This window comes from Plecotus auritus, assembly GCF_963455305.1.
Source record: "Plecotus auritus genome assembly, chromosome: 1".
Taxonomy (NCBI): Eukaryota; Metazoa; Chordata; class Mammalia; order Chiroptera; family Vespertilionidae; genus Plecotus; species Plecotus auritus.
This window is the reverse complement of record NC_137770.1, coordinates 200,773,023-200,786,430: the sequence shown is the minus strand read 5'-3', so window position 1 is coordinate 200,786,430 and position 13,408 is coordinate 200,773,023. Positions and strand designations below refer to the sequence as shown.

The 13,408-nt window shown below is 36.6% G+C and overlaps 1 protein-coding gene across 8 annotated transcripts in view; it reads right to left on the bottom strand.

Annotated features, from left to right (window-relative positions):
• ANKRD17 (ankyrin repeat domain 17) overlaps positions 1–13,408 on the bottom strand; it is a 169,894-nt gene that overhangs the window by 47,388 nt on the left and 109,098 nt on the right. For all 8 annotated transcript variants that reach the window (XM_080672443.1, XM_080672444.1, XM_080672447.1 and 5 more), the window contains 7 exons: positions 13,239–13,384; positions 11,502–11,644; positions 10,717–10,930; positions 10,060–10,235; positions 8,669–8,831; positions 5,259–5,354; positions 2,839–2,955 (listed from right to left, as the gene is read on the bottom strand). In XM_080672443.1, the coding sequence (XP_080528569.1) occupies positions 2,839–2,955; positions 5,259–5,354; positions 8,669–8,831; positions 10,060–10,235; positions 10,717–10,930; positions 11,502–11,644; positions 13,239–13,384 (1,055 nt within the window). The remainder of the gene's footprint in view (positions 1–2,838; positions 2,956–5,258; positions 5,355–8,668; positions 8,832–10,059; positions 10,236–10,716; positions 10,931–11,501; positions 11,645–13,238; positions 13,385–13,408) is intronic.

Sequence of the window (13,408 nt, the reverse complement as noted above, 5' to 3'; positions counted from 1 at the left end):
CTGATGCTCTATTCGCTGAGCCAAACCAGCTAGGGCTTACATGATTTTTTTAAAAAAGTATACAATCTCCATATATGTAAAGATTTAATTGTTCACCAAATATTATATTGAGTACCTACAACATGCCAGGCATCCTTTTGTGGTGCATACAGGCATCTCTCAAGTAGTAGAGAGAGATAAACAAAATAACTAAATAAAATACAGTTTTTAGAATGTTTGAAAGTAAAAATAAGTTATAAGAGTAGGAAGAGTATTTGTGGAAGGCAGAATAAAATATGAGGCATCTGCATGAGACATTCAAGGCAGAAGGCACAGCAAGAGCAAAAAAAGAATGGACAATGGATGGAGCAAAGTGACCAAAAGAAAGGAATAAAAAAAGAAGAGCAGAGAGGTGTAAGGAGTAGTGTGGATGGATATATCATGTAGGCTCTTAAAAGACTTTATAGGTAATTATAAAGTTGAGAACTTTAGTTACCATACAAAGTTTATAACTTTAGTTATTAACTTATGATGACTATGTTTTTCTTTAGTTATCTTTGCATATTTCAGTTTAAACTGAACACAATATTGTAATACAGAAAAAGGAAAAACAATGAAGTTGATTGAGAACAGACCTTAATAGATATCTCCTAAAAGCTGCTCCCTACTTTGTAATCCATATGTATGCAATAAATTCTAAATGTATTTAATGTATGAACATCAAAGGTATGAGAAGATAAAGATTTTATTTAAAAATAGATGTCTATGTTCAGCAATAATGGTTAGATTCACAAAAATGAAAGCAACTGTCAAATCTCAGAGGAAAGGTGTGGGTGGGTGGGTGGGAAGAGATCTACCCAAGAACTTGTATGCATATATGCGTAGCCCAGACAATAGGGTGGTGGAGGCCTGGGGTGGGGGTGGGCTATAAGGGGCCAATGGGAGAAAAAGGGGACATATGTAATACTTTCAACAATAAAGATTTTTAATTAATAAATAAAATGTGAAAATAGGTCAATAATTACAGTATTTTTCATAATAATTACTCTCAATGTTCTCCTTAAAAAAAAACACAAAACTTCAAAATGGCCAAAAAGCTAACTTTTGTTTGATCAGAATCTAAATCAGAAAATTTTTTAAAATGAAGAATACCCAATATTAAATACACTTTTCCAGAAAATAACTGGTTTTTATTAATTTCAAAGAGAAAGGGAGAGGGGACAGAGAGAGAGATAGAAACATCAATGATGGCTCTAGCCGGCTTGGCTCAGTGGATAGAGCATGGGCTTGTGGGCCAAAGGGTCTCAGGTTCAATTCTGGTCAAGGGCACATACCTTGGTTGCAGGCTCCTCTCCTGCCTGGGCCCTGGTCAGAGCTCCTGCAGGAGACAACCAACCAATCAATGTGTGTCTCTCATATCGGTTGAGGATTGAAAAAAAATTTAATTTACATTTAATATGTAAAGATTTAATTGTTTACCAAATATTTATTGAGTACCTACAACATGCCAGGCATCCTTGTGTGATTAAAAAAATCTCTCTCTGTTTTTCCCTCTCTCTTCTACTCTCCCTAAAAATCAATGGAAAAATATCCTGGGGTAAGGATTAACAAAACAAAACAAAAAAGAAGAAACACCAATGATGAGAGAGACATCTCAATTCCTTGCCTCTCGCATGCGCCCCAACTAGGGCCAGGGATGGAGCCTGCAAACAAGGTACGTGCCCTTGACCAGAATCAAACCCAGGACCTTTCACTCTGCGGGCCAATGCTCTACCCATTGAATCAAACCAGCCAGGGCCATATTTTCTTTATGCAAAATGAAATAATGAAATATATAGCTTAACAAAGTCTGCAAATATAATAGTAAAAATGGACCTGACTCAAATCCAAAAGGTTGCAATTATCACTATTCTTTATAAATTTAAACAGTATATGTTAAGCTTGATAGAATTTTTAACCTTTTTTTATAGACGATAAAATATGACAGTGTATGTATTCCATAATATTCATGGCCAACCAATTCTTTTCCTGAATGATTACTATTTCTATTACATTCTTTTTTTAAAATATATTTTTATTGATTTCAGAGAGGAAGGGAGAGGAAGAGAGAAATAGAAACATCAATGATGAAAGAGAATCATTGATTGGCTGCCTCCTGCATGCCACCCACTGGGGATCGAGCCCGCAACTCGGGCACGTGCCCTTGACTGGAATCAAACCCGGGACCCTTCAGTCCGCAGGCTGACGCTCTGTCCACTGAGCCAAACCAGCCAGGGCTCTTATTACATTCTTGAGGACAGAGTTATTGATAGGAAGGGAGAGTAAAGAAGGAGCTATGAGACTGCCCAAACTATATGTTGTTTGGAGTTTTATATTCCCCTTGGGAAGACGGAAATGATGTAGTCTGCCTGAAAGAGAAAAGTACATTTAAAAAATATACTTATTAAACATTCCACCAAGTTGTATTTTACTAGTTGATTATGCCTCAGTACTGCATTTGGTACTTCTAGTAAATATATGGGCAACAAATTACAAGGTCTAAGATCATTGAAGTATAGATTTGGATGGGAATTAAGAGCTCATTAGTTGAGGTAAGACTAAAGCTCAGCATTAGCAGCTAGGTTTTCTGACTTCCAGGTGAATGCAATTCCTATAATTTGATAACAAAGAAAATTATTTTAATGATTATTTAAAATACTCATAATTCTCTCTGAGCCAAACTTGGAGGGAAAACCATGTACATAATTTAAAGCAAAAGCAACAAAATGAAACAAGAAAAGAAGAATTGATTAAAAACTAAAGGGAATAAAGCAGAAAGGGAAAAAAGTAGGTATTTTCACATGTAAAGGTCATCATTACCTTTTCCAAGTCTAACTCTTCTAATAAAATACTGGCATTTTTGTTTGCTTCAGCAGCCTGTCTATCTTTGGCTTGTACTATTGATTCCATACAAAGATGACACTTCTTCAGCATCTCCTAAAATGAAAAATTAAGCCTCAAAAAATAATTCATGTTTAGAGAGATTCCTGAAAACATTAAAATATTAAGGTACTTCACCGAATGAACATAAGCTATTAAGATCAATGGTAAGGCAAAAATTAATGAAAATAAAAAATACACAAGAAAGAGCCTCTAATGTTTTTCAAAATAATATAAATTTGACTGGTACTTTGGAAAGTAAAATTATTTACTCCTATAAATTGAATATAAATCATACAGCAAATGGAAGTGTAATAATTTATGTCAGCTACTTACTAGGCTTAAGGAAAAGGTCATTGTTAATCAAGAAAACAGATTTTAAATTTTGTGAAGTTCTTAACTGATAACTGTCACATATTTAAGCTTTGTTGCTAAAACTTCATGTTCAAGAATCACTGATGAAAAGTCAAAGGCATATGTACTATAAATTTTTCTCAGTGATTTCATTCTCAGAACACTTTTTAACTTTAACAAATAGCAATATTAAAAAACTATTTCCCTATAAAGACAAAAAGCCTTAATTTTAATCTTCCCCTCTCCTCCAAAAAACCTAGTGGTACCTAGGAGTGTTAATTATCAGAGAAATCTAGAGGCAGGCAAGTCAGTGAAAGTTAAATAAAACCTATGAGAAAAATCTGCTCACTCTTATGTAATAACTGCTGAGAAAATATAATAGACATTTTTATATGTATTGACCTCTTTGGATTTCCAGAGTATGTCTTATAAACTCAAAATAAAAATGGCACCAGGGGAAGGCCTCAATTAAATCTCTAATAGGAAAATAAGATATTTTATCTTTCCTACCTTTTCTGCAAAAATCTTAAGTTCATTCTTAAGATGATAGTTACTCCCACTTTTATATCATGTTGAAGACATTAAAGTTTTCTCCCCACAATTAAAGGTACTATGTTCATTTGTGTTTAGGTATTAAAAAAATCCACTGGGCTTCTTCTTTTCAGAATATATTAACAGTCTGGATACGCATATATAGATTATAACACTAATAAATAATAACATTTGCTTTAATTGCTTAGTGTTCACATAAAATTAGTTTAGTACTTTTTAAAAAGATAAAGTAAATTGATCACAAAAATGATTTTTACTTCATTAGGTTAAATAAATAATCCTAAGAGTCTCTTAAACACCATACTTCATTCCCAAATAATAGATAAATGAAAATTGTTATATAGCACACATTACTGCTCAAACTAAGACTTTTTTCTTAGTGTGGGATATCCTATCTAATAAAGAGGGAATATGCTAATTGACCATCACTCCATCACAAAGATGGCTGCACCCACAGCTGAGGCCAAATTCCCATAAGGAACCTTAATAAGCCATCAGCAGGGACCTGAGGCTATGCCCTCCCCCGCCCCCGTGGGGCTTGACAAGGGACCTCAAGGTGTGCTTCCCGTCCTGGTGCTGGGCTAGGGGACCTCAGGCTGCTCCCCTCGCCCCAGCGCCAGGCCAGGGGACCTCAGGCCATGCCCCCCACCAGGTGGGGCTTGACAGGGGACTTCAGGCCGCGCCTCCTACCTTGGCACCAGGCCGGGGGACCTCAGGCTTCGCCCCCTGCCCCAGCGCCCAGCTGGGGGACCTCAGGCCGTGACCCCCGCCCTGAGGGGCTTGATGGGGGACCTCAAGGTGTGCTTCCCGTCCTGGTGCTGGGCTAGGGGACCTCAGGCTGCTCCCCCAACCACGTGGGACTTCAGGCCACGCCCCCCACCCTGGCACCAGGCGGGGGGACCTCAGGCCGCACCCCCCGCCCCAGTACCGGGCCAGGGGACCTGAGGCTGCGACCCCCTGCCTGGCGGAGCTTGACGGGGAACCTCAAGGCACACCCCGCCCTGGTCTGGGCTGGGGGACATCAGGCCACGCCCCCCGTACTGGCATCGGGTCAAGGGATCTGCGGCTACGTCCCCTGCCCGGTGGGGCTTGACAAGGGTGGGACTGGCCAGGTCTGGATCTAGCCCAATGTGGGGGGGTGGGGGGGGGGGAACAGCCAGGTCTGTCTCTCATGTGTTTTTGAGGTGCATGTGGGTGTGCAGGGACTTGACTCTGGGTCCCATGGTATGCCCCAGACTCTGATAGGAGGAAGGTTTTCATATACATTTTACTAATTTTCTTTCATCTCTGACACTTCTATTATAGAGAAAGGGCAAATAGCAATATTAAATTATTTCCTCTAATTAATCCCCTTTTAATGTGCATGAATTTCATGCACCGGGCCACTAGTATGTACATAAAACCAAATAAAGTCCCTAGCTCAAATAGTGGGATGAATGTGATCAATACATTACCTTATCAGTGATGGTTGCTATGTATCTCATGCATTCAGAATCTGATGGAAACTGATTGACTTCTTTGACTAAGTAGCGCACCACCTTCACATGACCCTAGAAAATAGATATTAATGTCAGATTTAAAACACACACTAAAAGAACTCAGTAAAACTACAGTCTGTCTTTTTTGTTGTTATTGTTAATCCTCACCTGAGGATATTTTTTCTATTGATTTTTAGAGAGAGTGGGAGGGAGAGAGACAGAAACGACAATGTGAGAGAGACACATCGATTTAGTTGCCTCCTACATGCGCCCCAGATGGAGCCTGCAAGCAAGGTACGTGCCATTGATGGGAATCAAACCTGAGACCTTTCAAATCCTCCGGCTGACACTCTAACCACTGAGACAAACTGAGTAGGGTTGCAGTCTGTCTTCCGTAAGATTCCTTTGGCATTCATGCTACTTATGAAGACTTAGTTGGGTATTTTTTTCACTGTAAATGAAAAACAGGCTTTGGTTCCAGTAAGTTAAATTTACACTGTTCATTCTCATCCCACTCTCCAAAAAAAGTAGAGAATAACCTGACTTAAGATCTAAATTATTCTAAATAATTTAAATAAAAAACCAAACCCAAAAATCAGTATGAAGAAATGAGGATCTGTCTGAAAGGAAAAAAAACCCACAAACTCATCAATTTTTTTTCTCTAGCTAATTCAATAAAAATGAACATTTTGTTCAATTCTAAGTGTTAAAGAGTAGGAATATAAATTTTGTTTTTTCAGATAAAAACTGAAAACAGAGCACTATATTAGGTAGTGTGAAAAAAATAAAATACACTTTCCTAAAACATGAACTATGATTATATTACTCACTATAATACTGTCCAGTAACTAAGTTCAAAATCTTCAGACCAACATTCAAAAGGCTTTCCACTTTCTTCAATTACACTACTGCTTTCTGACACAGCACCTGTAAGTTAGCCAGTCTGGATAAACAGCTGTTTATATTTAATATACTTCCTAATTGCATTTATTTCTTTTCATCTGCAACTTTTAAAACTATCCTTATCTTTTAGTGCATAGCTCAAATGCCATTTGTATCATTGTTTGATATCTTGCCAAGACTTCTACATTACTTAAATTATTTATACGGGGAAACTCATAGTTACCTGACTTTATGGTAACTGTGTAGATTTTACTTCCCTGATTAAATCACTCCTTTAAAAAGTAGCTGCTGCACCCTATATAAGGTAATATCCCAACCATTACAGTTGCACATGGTAGGTACTACAAAAATAATGGAATTAATAAAAGATAAGCACTGTTCTTAAGTAGCTAAGTCTAATTTAGAAGGGTAAATTATATGCATTTTAGACAGTACAGTAGTAAAAAGATATATATTTGTCAAACTGAATGATGATGATAATAACGGATTGCAGAACTTCTACAACTTTTAGAGGATTACATATCTCAATGTGAGCTCAAATAGGATAAGAAGAGGTTTTGTAGAAGAGGAGATTTAAACTATATCCAAAGAATGAGTACATTTGGAAAAATTAGGAGGGGCCTGGGCATTCCTGAGATGAGAACAAAGGTGATGTGAGAGATAGGGCTAAAGGAAAGACCAAGCAAGAAGACTTTCCACATTAGAGACTCATAATGGGAGATGAACTCTGAGAGCACTAGAGTGTGGTGGCTTTGAATAACAAACTAAAAGTGGATTTCAGAGTATTACAGACACTGGGGAGACAGAAAAAGGTTCTTGAGACTGAGGTTAACAAAATAGAGTGGTTAGAAAGATTAATTTGATAATGATATGCTAGCTTGCTTAGAGAAGAGGTAGGTAGCCAGTGAGAAAGAGTAAGTTTGACTGCTAAGAAAAAGAAATAGTCAGTGGCTAGATAGTCTAGAACAGTGGTCGGCAAACTCATTAGTCAACAGAGCCAAATATCAACAGTACGATTGAAATTTCTTTTGAGTGCCAAATTTTTTAAACTTAAACTTCTTCTAATGCCACTTCTTCAAAATAGACTCGCCCAGGCCGTGGTCTTTTGTGGAAGAGCCACACTCAAAGGGCCAAAGAGCCGCATGTGGCTCACGAGCCGCAGTTTGCCAACCACTGGTCTAGAATATCCAAGGAAGAGGTGGTCTAAAGCAGCGGTCGCCAAACTTTCGAACCTCGTGGACCACCAGTTGGCGACCGCTGGTCTAAAGAACCAAAGTCAAAGAGAGTAATGAGAACAAAAACGATGATTTCTTGCAATTTATACAGTAAAAGTTTTCAATACAACAAAATATTTTGGAATCTACAAGCAATTTTACCTACATGTTTCAGAATGACAAAACTCAAAATTATAATACCTGAAATATCAATCTCATTTTCCCAGCAACAAGCTGAAACTGCATTTAAGAAATCAACCAATCATTACTTATACACAGCTCTATACTATGCACTATAGAAAAAGGAAAAATAGTTTCTCTCGCTTTCACAAAATGTATTCCTAATTCAGAATTCGTATACTTGACTTTCAGTAGTAGTTTTAATGCAGCTGGGTTTTCATTTAATGCCTTTTTTTCTCTCTTTCTTTTTTCTTTCCCACTATCTTTACCCGAGGACATTTTTCCCATGATATTTTAGACAGAGTAGAAGGGAATGATGAGAGAGAGAGAGAGAGCAACATCAATGTTTTTGGGCTGGGAATCGAACCCACCACTCTTCAGTGTGCAGGACGATGTTCTATCCACTGAGCAAAACCAGTCAGGGCTTAATCCCTTTTTTCTTAGTAATGAAAGTCAATGATAAATATAAAATCGATTTAGGATAAATTTTTATATGTTGTACTAATACAAGAAAATATTCATAAACAAGTAATTTGTTACTCTTATTTGGATTTACATTTTGTACAAGATTAAGTTTATACCTGGATTCTGAAAATACTTAGAACAACTTTTTACATTTAAATAATTTTTCTTGTTGTTAATCCTCACCAGAGCACATTCCTCCATTGATTTTTTAGAGAGTGGAAAGGAAGGGGAGAGACATAGAGAGAGAGAGACACAGAAGAGAGAGAGAAACATTGATGTGAGAGAGACACATCGATTGGCTGCCTCCTGCACATACCCTCACCAGGGCTGGGAATCGAGCCTGCAACTGAGGTACATGCCCTTGACGGGAATTGAACCCAGGACCCTTCAGTCCACTGGCCAACGTTCTATCCCCTGAACCAAACTGATTTAAAATGTAGCTTTTATGTTCTATATGGGTTATATCTACCTTTCAATGTTGCCATCAGAGTGATTATTTGCTTATAATTTTATAACTTTCATCACTGTCGTTAAACCCTAAAAATGAGAGTTAGTGATCACTAAACTATGCAATTCTAGCCTAAATGAAAAACACCCATGTGAATGAGGATAAAAGACTTCTACCTTTCTAAATGCTGCCATAAGAGGAGTTATCTTGCGGTTATCTGCTGCATCCACATCTGCACTTGCTTGCACCAATAACTGAACCACATCGAGGTGTCCACCATTTGCTGCTAGCCACAATGGAGTGTTCCCCTTCTTGTTACGCACGTCAATGTGAGCTCCCCTAAATGAATGACACAGATATCACTGTCTAAAATGAAATGGAATGACACAGCTAACAATAACAATCAACTATTAATTTGTGAAAATACTTTGTAAAACTAAAAACTGCTAATATTCAAGGACTAAAATTAATTTTTCTCTCAAAATAATATTACAAAGAATTTCCAGTTGTTAAATTTAAAAACAATGGTATAGCAATAATTACTTTTTATTTTAAAGACTAGAGGCCCAGTTCATGGGCAGCTGCCAGCTGGGGCCTCCCTTCCCTGGCTGCTGGTCACCAGCAGGGGCCTTCCTTCGTCCCGCGCTGCCCCCTGGTGGACAGTGCCGTCATAGCAAGCGATCTCCTGGTCGATCAAACTCCCAAGAGGACACTTGACATATTAGGCTTTTATATATAGATATATAGATAATGACTTGGTATAATTATGAGTTTCAAACCCCGTGAAAACGTGAAATTTAGTGAAAAATAAAAGTACATCATGTTAATATCATAATCAATATATGAAATAAACAGTATCCTAGAAACACAAATAGTATCTATGAGGCAACTGCATCAGTTTCAGATTTGTATTCATGTATTTTTATTTAGCTTCAGAATAACATGTAGGTTTAGAACTCAGTGGGCAAAATAATAGATAAAACTCACAGTGAATAATAGTAGTTGTTAGTAGCTAGTACTACTAAATACTACTTCTTAAAACACAATGCAAAGGTTTTTAGGAAATCAAATTAAGCAGGCAAGCAATTTGGAAAACTGGCAGGCAACTTCTAAGTAACTGACAGTAGAAATGATCCAGGATATTTTCTGATAACTTGTAACAGTACCTTAACTGTCATTTAAAAGCCCAAGTTACTATAAAGAACAAGAAAATCAACAATGAAGACTTAGATTATTGCCAGACTTTTAGGACTTGAAGTGGTACTCTTCGTAAAACTCAAATTTTGGGAGATGTAAATATGGATGACAACAGCTGGATATTCAGATAGCTTATTGTAAGTGTGTACACACACAAGAAAGGAAGAGAAATATTTCTAGGTTGCATTGAAATACATCAACATAGCATAGATCTGGATGGGTGGAAAATAACAGAGGTACGTTTAAAAAATAAAACATGTAGTTTATAGAAGTAGTCATATTTGATTTCTTAATAGTACAATCTGCCCAGAGAGAATAGTAATCACTCGTAACACCAGGGTCACATATGAAGGGTATGGTAACATCATACCTGCCGATGAGAAGCTCACAGAATTTATAATGCCCTTTATCTGCTGCTATGGTTAAAGCTGTATCTCTTGAAGAGGGCACTGGAGGGGCATTAACATCAGCACCTTTATCCAAAAGAACTCGGCCCACCTCTGCATATCCACCAGAGGCAGCTTCCATTAGTGGTGTGAGTCCAGTCTAAGTTTAGTGAAAAATAAAAAACAACACATAAGAGAAAGGGAAGAGCTAAAATGTTAAAGAATAAAAATCTGGGAGCAATATAATATGTTACAAAGACTCACAACTAAATTTCAACACTAACACTGCTAGCCTCTCTGAGTTACAATGTGATCTGTTAAAAGAAGATAATTCTACCTAATGACAATTTGTTGAAAAAAAATATCTGTAAGATGCAAGCAAGCATTTGGCATATAACTGGCACTTAATAAATGTTCCCCATCTTCTCTTTCATAATGGTACATATTCAGCTGGTAATTCTAATGTCATTATAACCTCTAAAATTTATTGTTGAGGTATTTTCAAGAGTTAATGTTTGAATGAGTTCTACAGAGTGATAAATGTTACTAGCAAATACTAAGATTATATTTAGCATGTTGCTACTAGACACCTTAAATATCAAACCAATAAATCCATGTACAAATTCTGAACTTTTTCTTACCTTAGCTCTGTGTTCCACATTTGCTTTTCTATCAAGTAGAAGACTAACCACTTCAGTTCTTCCTTGGAAGCAGGCTAAGGTAAGCGCAGTGTTCCGATTGGTTTCTATTTGAGCATTTATGTCAGAGCCCATGTCTAACAGGAGTTTAACTGCAGCTGTGTGCCCATTCATAGCTGCTAACATCAGAGGAGAAATGCCCAATTTGCTACCAGTTCTGTGGGTAGAGGTACGAGGAGAACAAAACAGAAAACACACATTTTAAATGTTCCAGAAAAACTGGATGGCAATATAAAATTCTATTTCAGGATATATTTAAGAATCTTTATTTTGCAGGATTATTTAAAATACTGTAATCATTTTTTCTTAGCCCTAGTCTAATACTTCTTTGAGATAATATCAAGACACCATTAGAAATATTTTACCACCCAGATCTAGAATACTTTCTGTATCTCATTCAACATAATGACTTGGGCTGAAAAATAATTATTAAATCATTAGACTATTAAGATGGACTTTCCATTTTAAAGCTCATACTTGCTTAATAAAAGCTCCTAAAATGTATTTACTTTTAGTACCATAAGAAATAAAGTAATTGACAGTTTTTCAAGTTCTATGTCAACAGTTTTAAATATGTAAATAAGATTAATCTTAAAAATCTCTAGCAATTTAGATTCTAAACTTGTAATGAAGGCATTTCCTTTTTAATATAACAGTAAGATAATTGTTCTACAAATAACATTTTAACACAACACTTTTAAGGGTCTTATAGAGAGAATAACACTTGCCTAGAATTAATTTCGGCTCCTGCATTTAGTAGTATTTTGATAATGTTCACATAGCCGCCAGAAGCAGCCAGGCTTAGCGGTGTGTAATCAGAAACATTCCTGTGCTCTTTATTTGCTCCTCGAGCTAACAATAGCTCCACCACCTGGGGGAGGCGGGGGGAGGGGAAGGAAGGAAGAAATAGATTTTGTTTTACAGTGAGACAATTTGCAAGGTACATATTTAACTTTTTTTTTTTTTTTTAAATTTCAGAGAGAGGAAAGAAGAGGGAGAGAGGGATAGAAACATCAATGATGAGAGAGAATAATTGACTGGCTGCCTCCTGTACGCCCCCCCCCCCCCCCCCATTTGGGGATGGATTCTGAAACCTGGGCATTTTAATTTCTTTTTGTGTTCTGGTCTATGTATAACAAAAGAAGGAAAAACCTTCTTTAATCTTTTGCACAAACTCAGTCTCAAATGATAGCAAGAAGTCTTAGAAGCCAAAAAGAAGCTTTTCAAGTAAAACCCACTTTGGAGTTTGTTGAAATGGCATTGTATTCATGAAATCTGGATCTCATGTGTTGTTGTACAATGCTATTTTGGAAATAGTTATTTCTGTGTTATTCTACCAAATAGTGGTAAAAAAAAGGCATGTAAATGCCTTTAAAATCTCACCACCTAGATTCTACAAATAATATTCTACTATACTTGCTTTTTCATATTTCTTCATAATTTTTTTGCATTTCATCTCAAAGTAAATTGCAGACATTTGCCATTTTTCTTACATACATCAGCAAGTGTATCATTATCTAGACATTTATGTACTTGTTTTCAGGTTTTTTGGGTGAAATTCTATGTAAAATTTTTTTAGGTGAAACAATAAATGCTCAAAACTTAAGTGTACATTCAATGATTACTGGCATTCATAAACATAATGTAATTTAAATTCCTGTTATGTACTCATTCCCTTTCCCAGTCAACTCCACCCACAGATTAATCTATTTTAGATCTTCATATACATGAAATCAGTGTTTGAGAGTCATTTGTGTGTACTGTGTAGCATTCCATTAAATGAATATGTGATAAGCTATCCAATATCCCACTGATGAACAACTTTGCCATTTCTAGTTTTTGAGAATTTTGAATAAAGCTGCTTAAAGTGGTTGTACTACTTATACTCTCGACAATGAGTGAGTTCTGGTTGCTGCATACCCTTGGCAACATTTGGTATTGTCAGTCTTTATGATTTTAGCCATTCTAGTGGCTGTGTGGTGGTATCTTAATTTGCGTTCTCTTATAGCCAAAAATATTTAGCATTTAAATGCTTATTGGCCATTTATAAATCTTTTGTCCATTATGTCACTTAATGTACCAAAGAAGTCTGACAACAGGTACTAGTATTTTCATCTTCCTTTTACAAATAAGACACAGAAGTTAAGGATTGTTTAAGATCATTACTCCTACCCTTGCTCTTACTATTAAACTATATCCTAAAATACTAACTGGAAAATAACAAATAAATGTTAATAAACAGACTGGCAAATATAGACTCAAATATATGAAGATATAAGATAGTATAAACCTTTTCCCAGTAGTTCAAGACCAGAGTTAGGAATAGTGGAGTCACTCAGGGAAGGCATGCTTCAGGCTCCTGATAAATCTAAATGTCAATCGATTGTTACCATACAATCATATAAGTTAAGGCATAAATTTACTAAATAGATGGAGAGAAAAAGTTACACTGGAGAAATTGTTACCTCCTGCCTTCCCCCAGAACAAGCCAAAGATAGTGGTGTGTCCTTGGTTCTTTCCGACTGGGCTTCAATGTCTGCACCATTGTCCAGCAATATTTCCACAACACCAACATGACCAGCTGTAGCAGCCAAGATGAGTGGAGTAAAACCTGGAGAAAAATAATGATCTCACT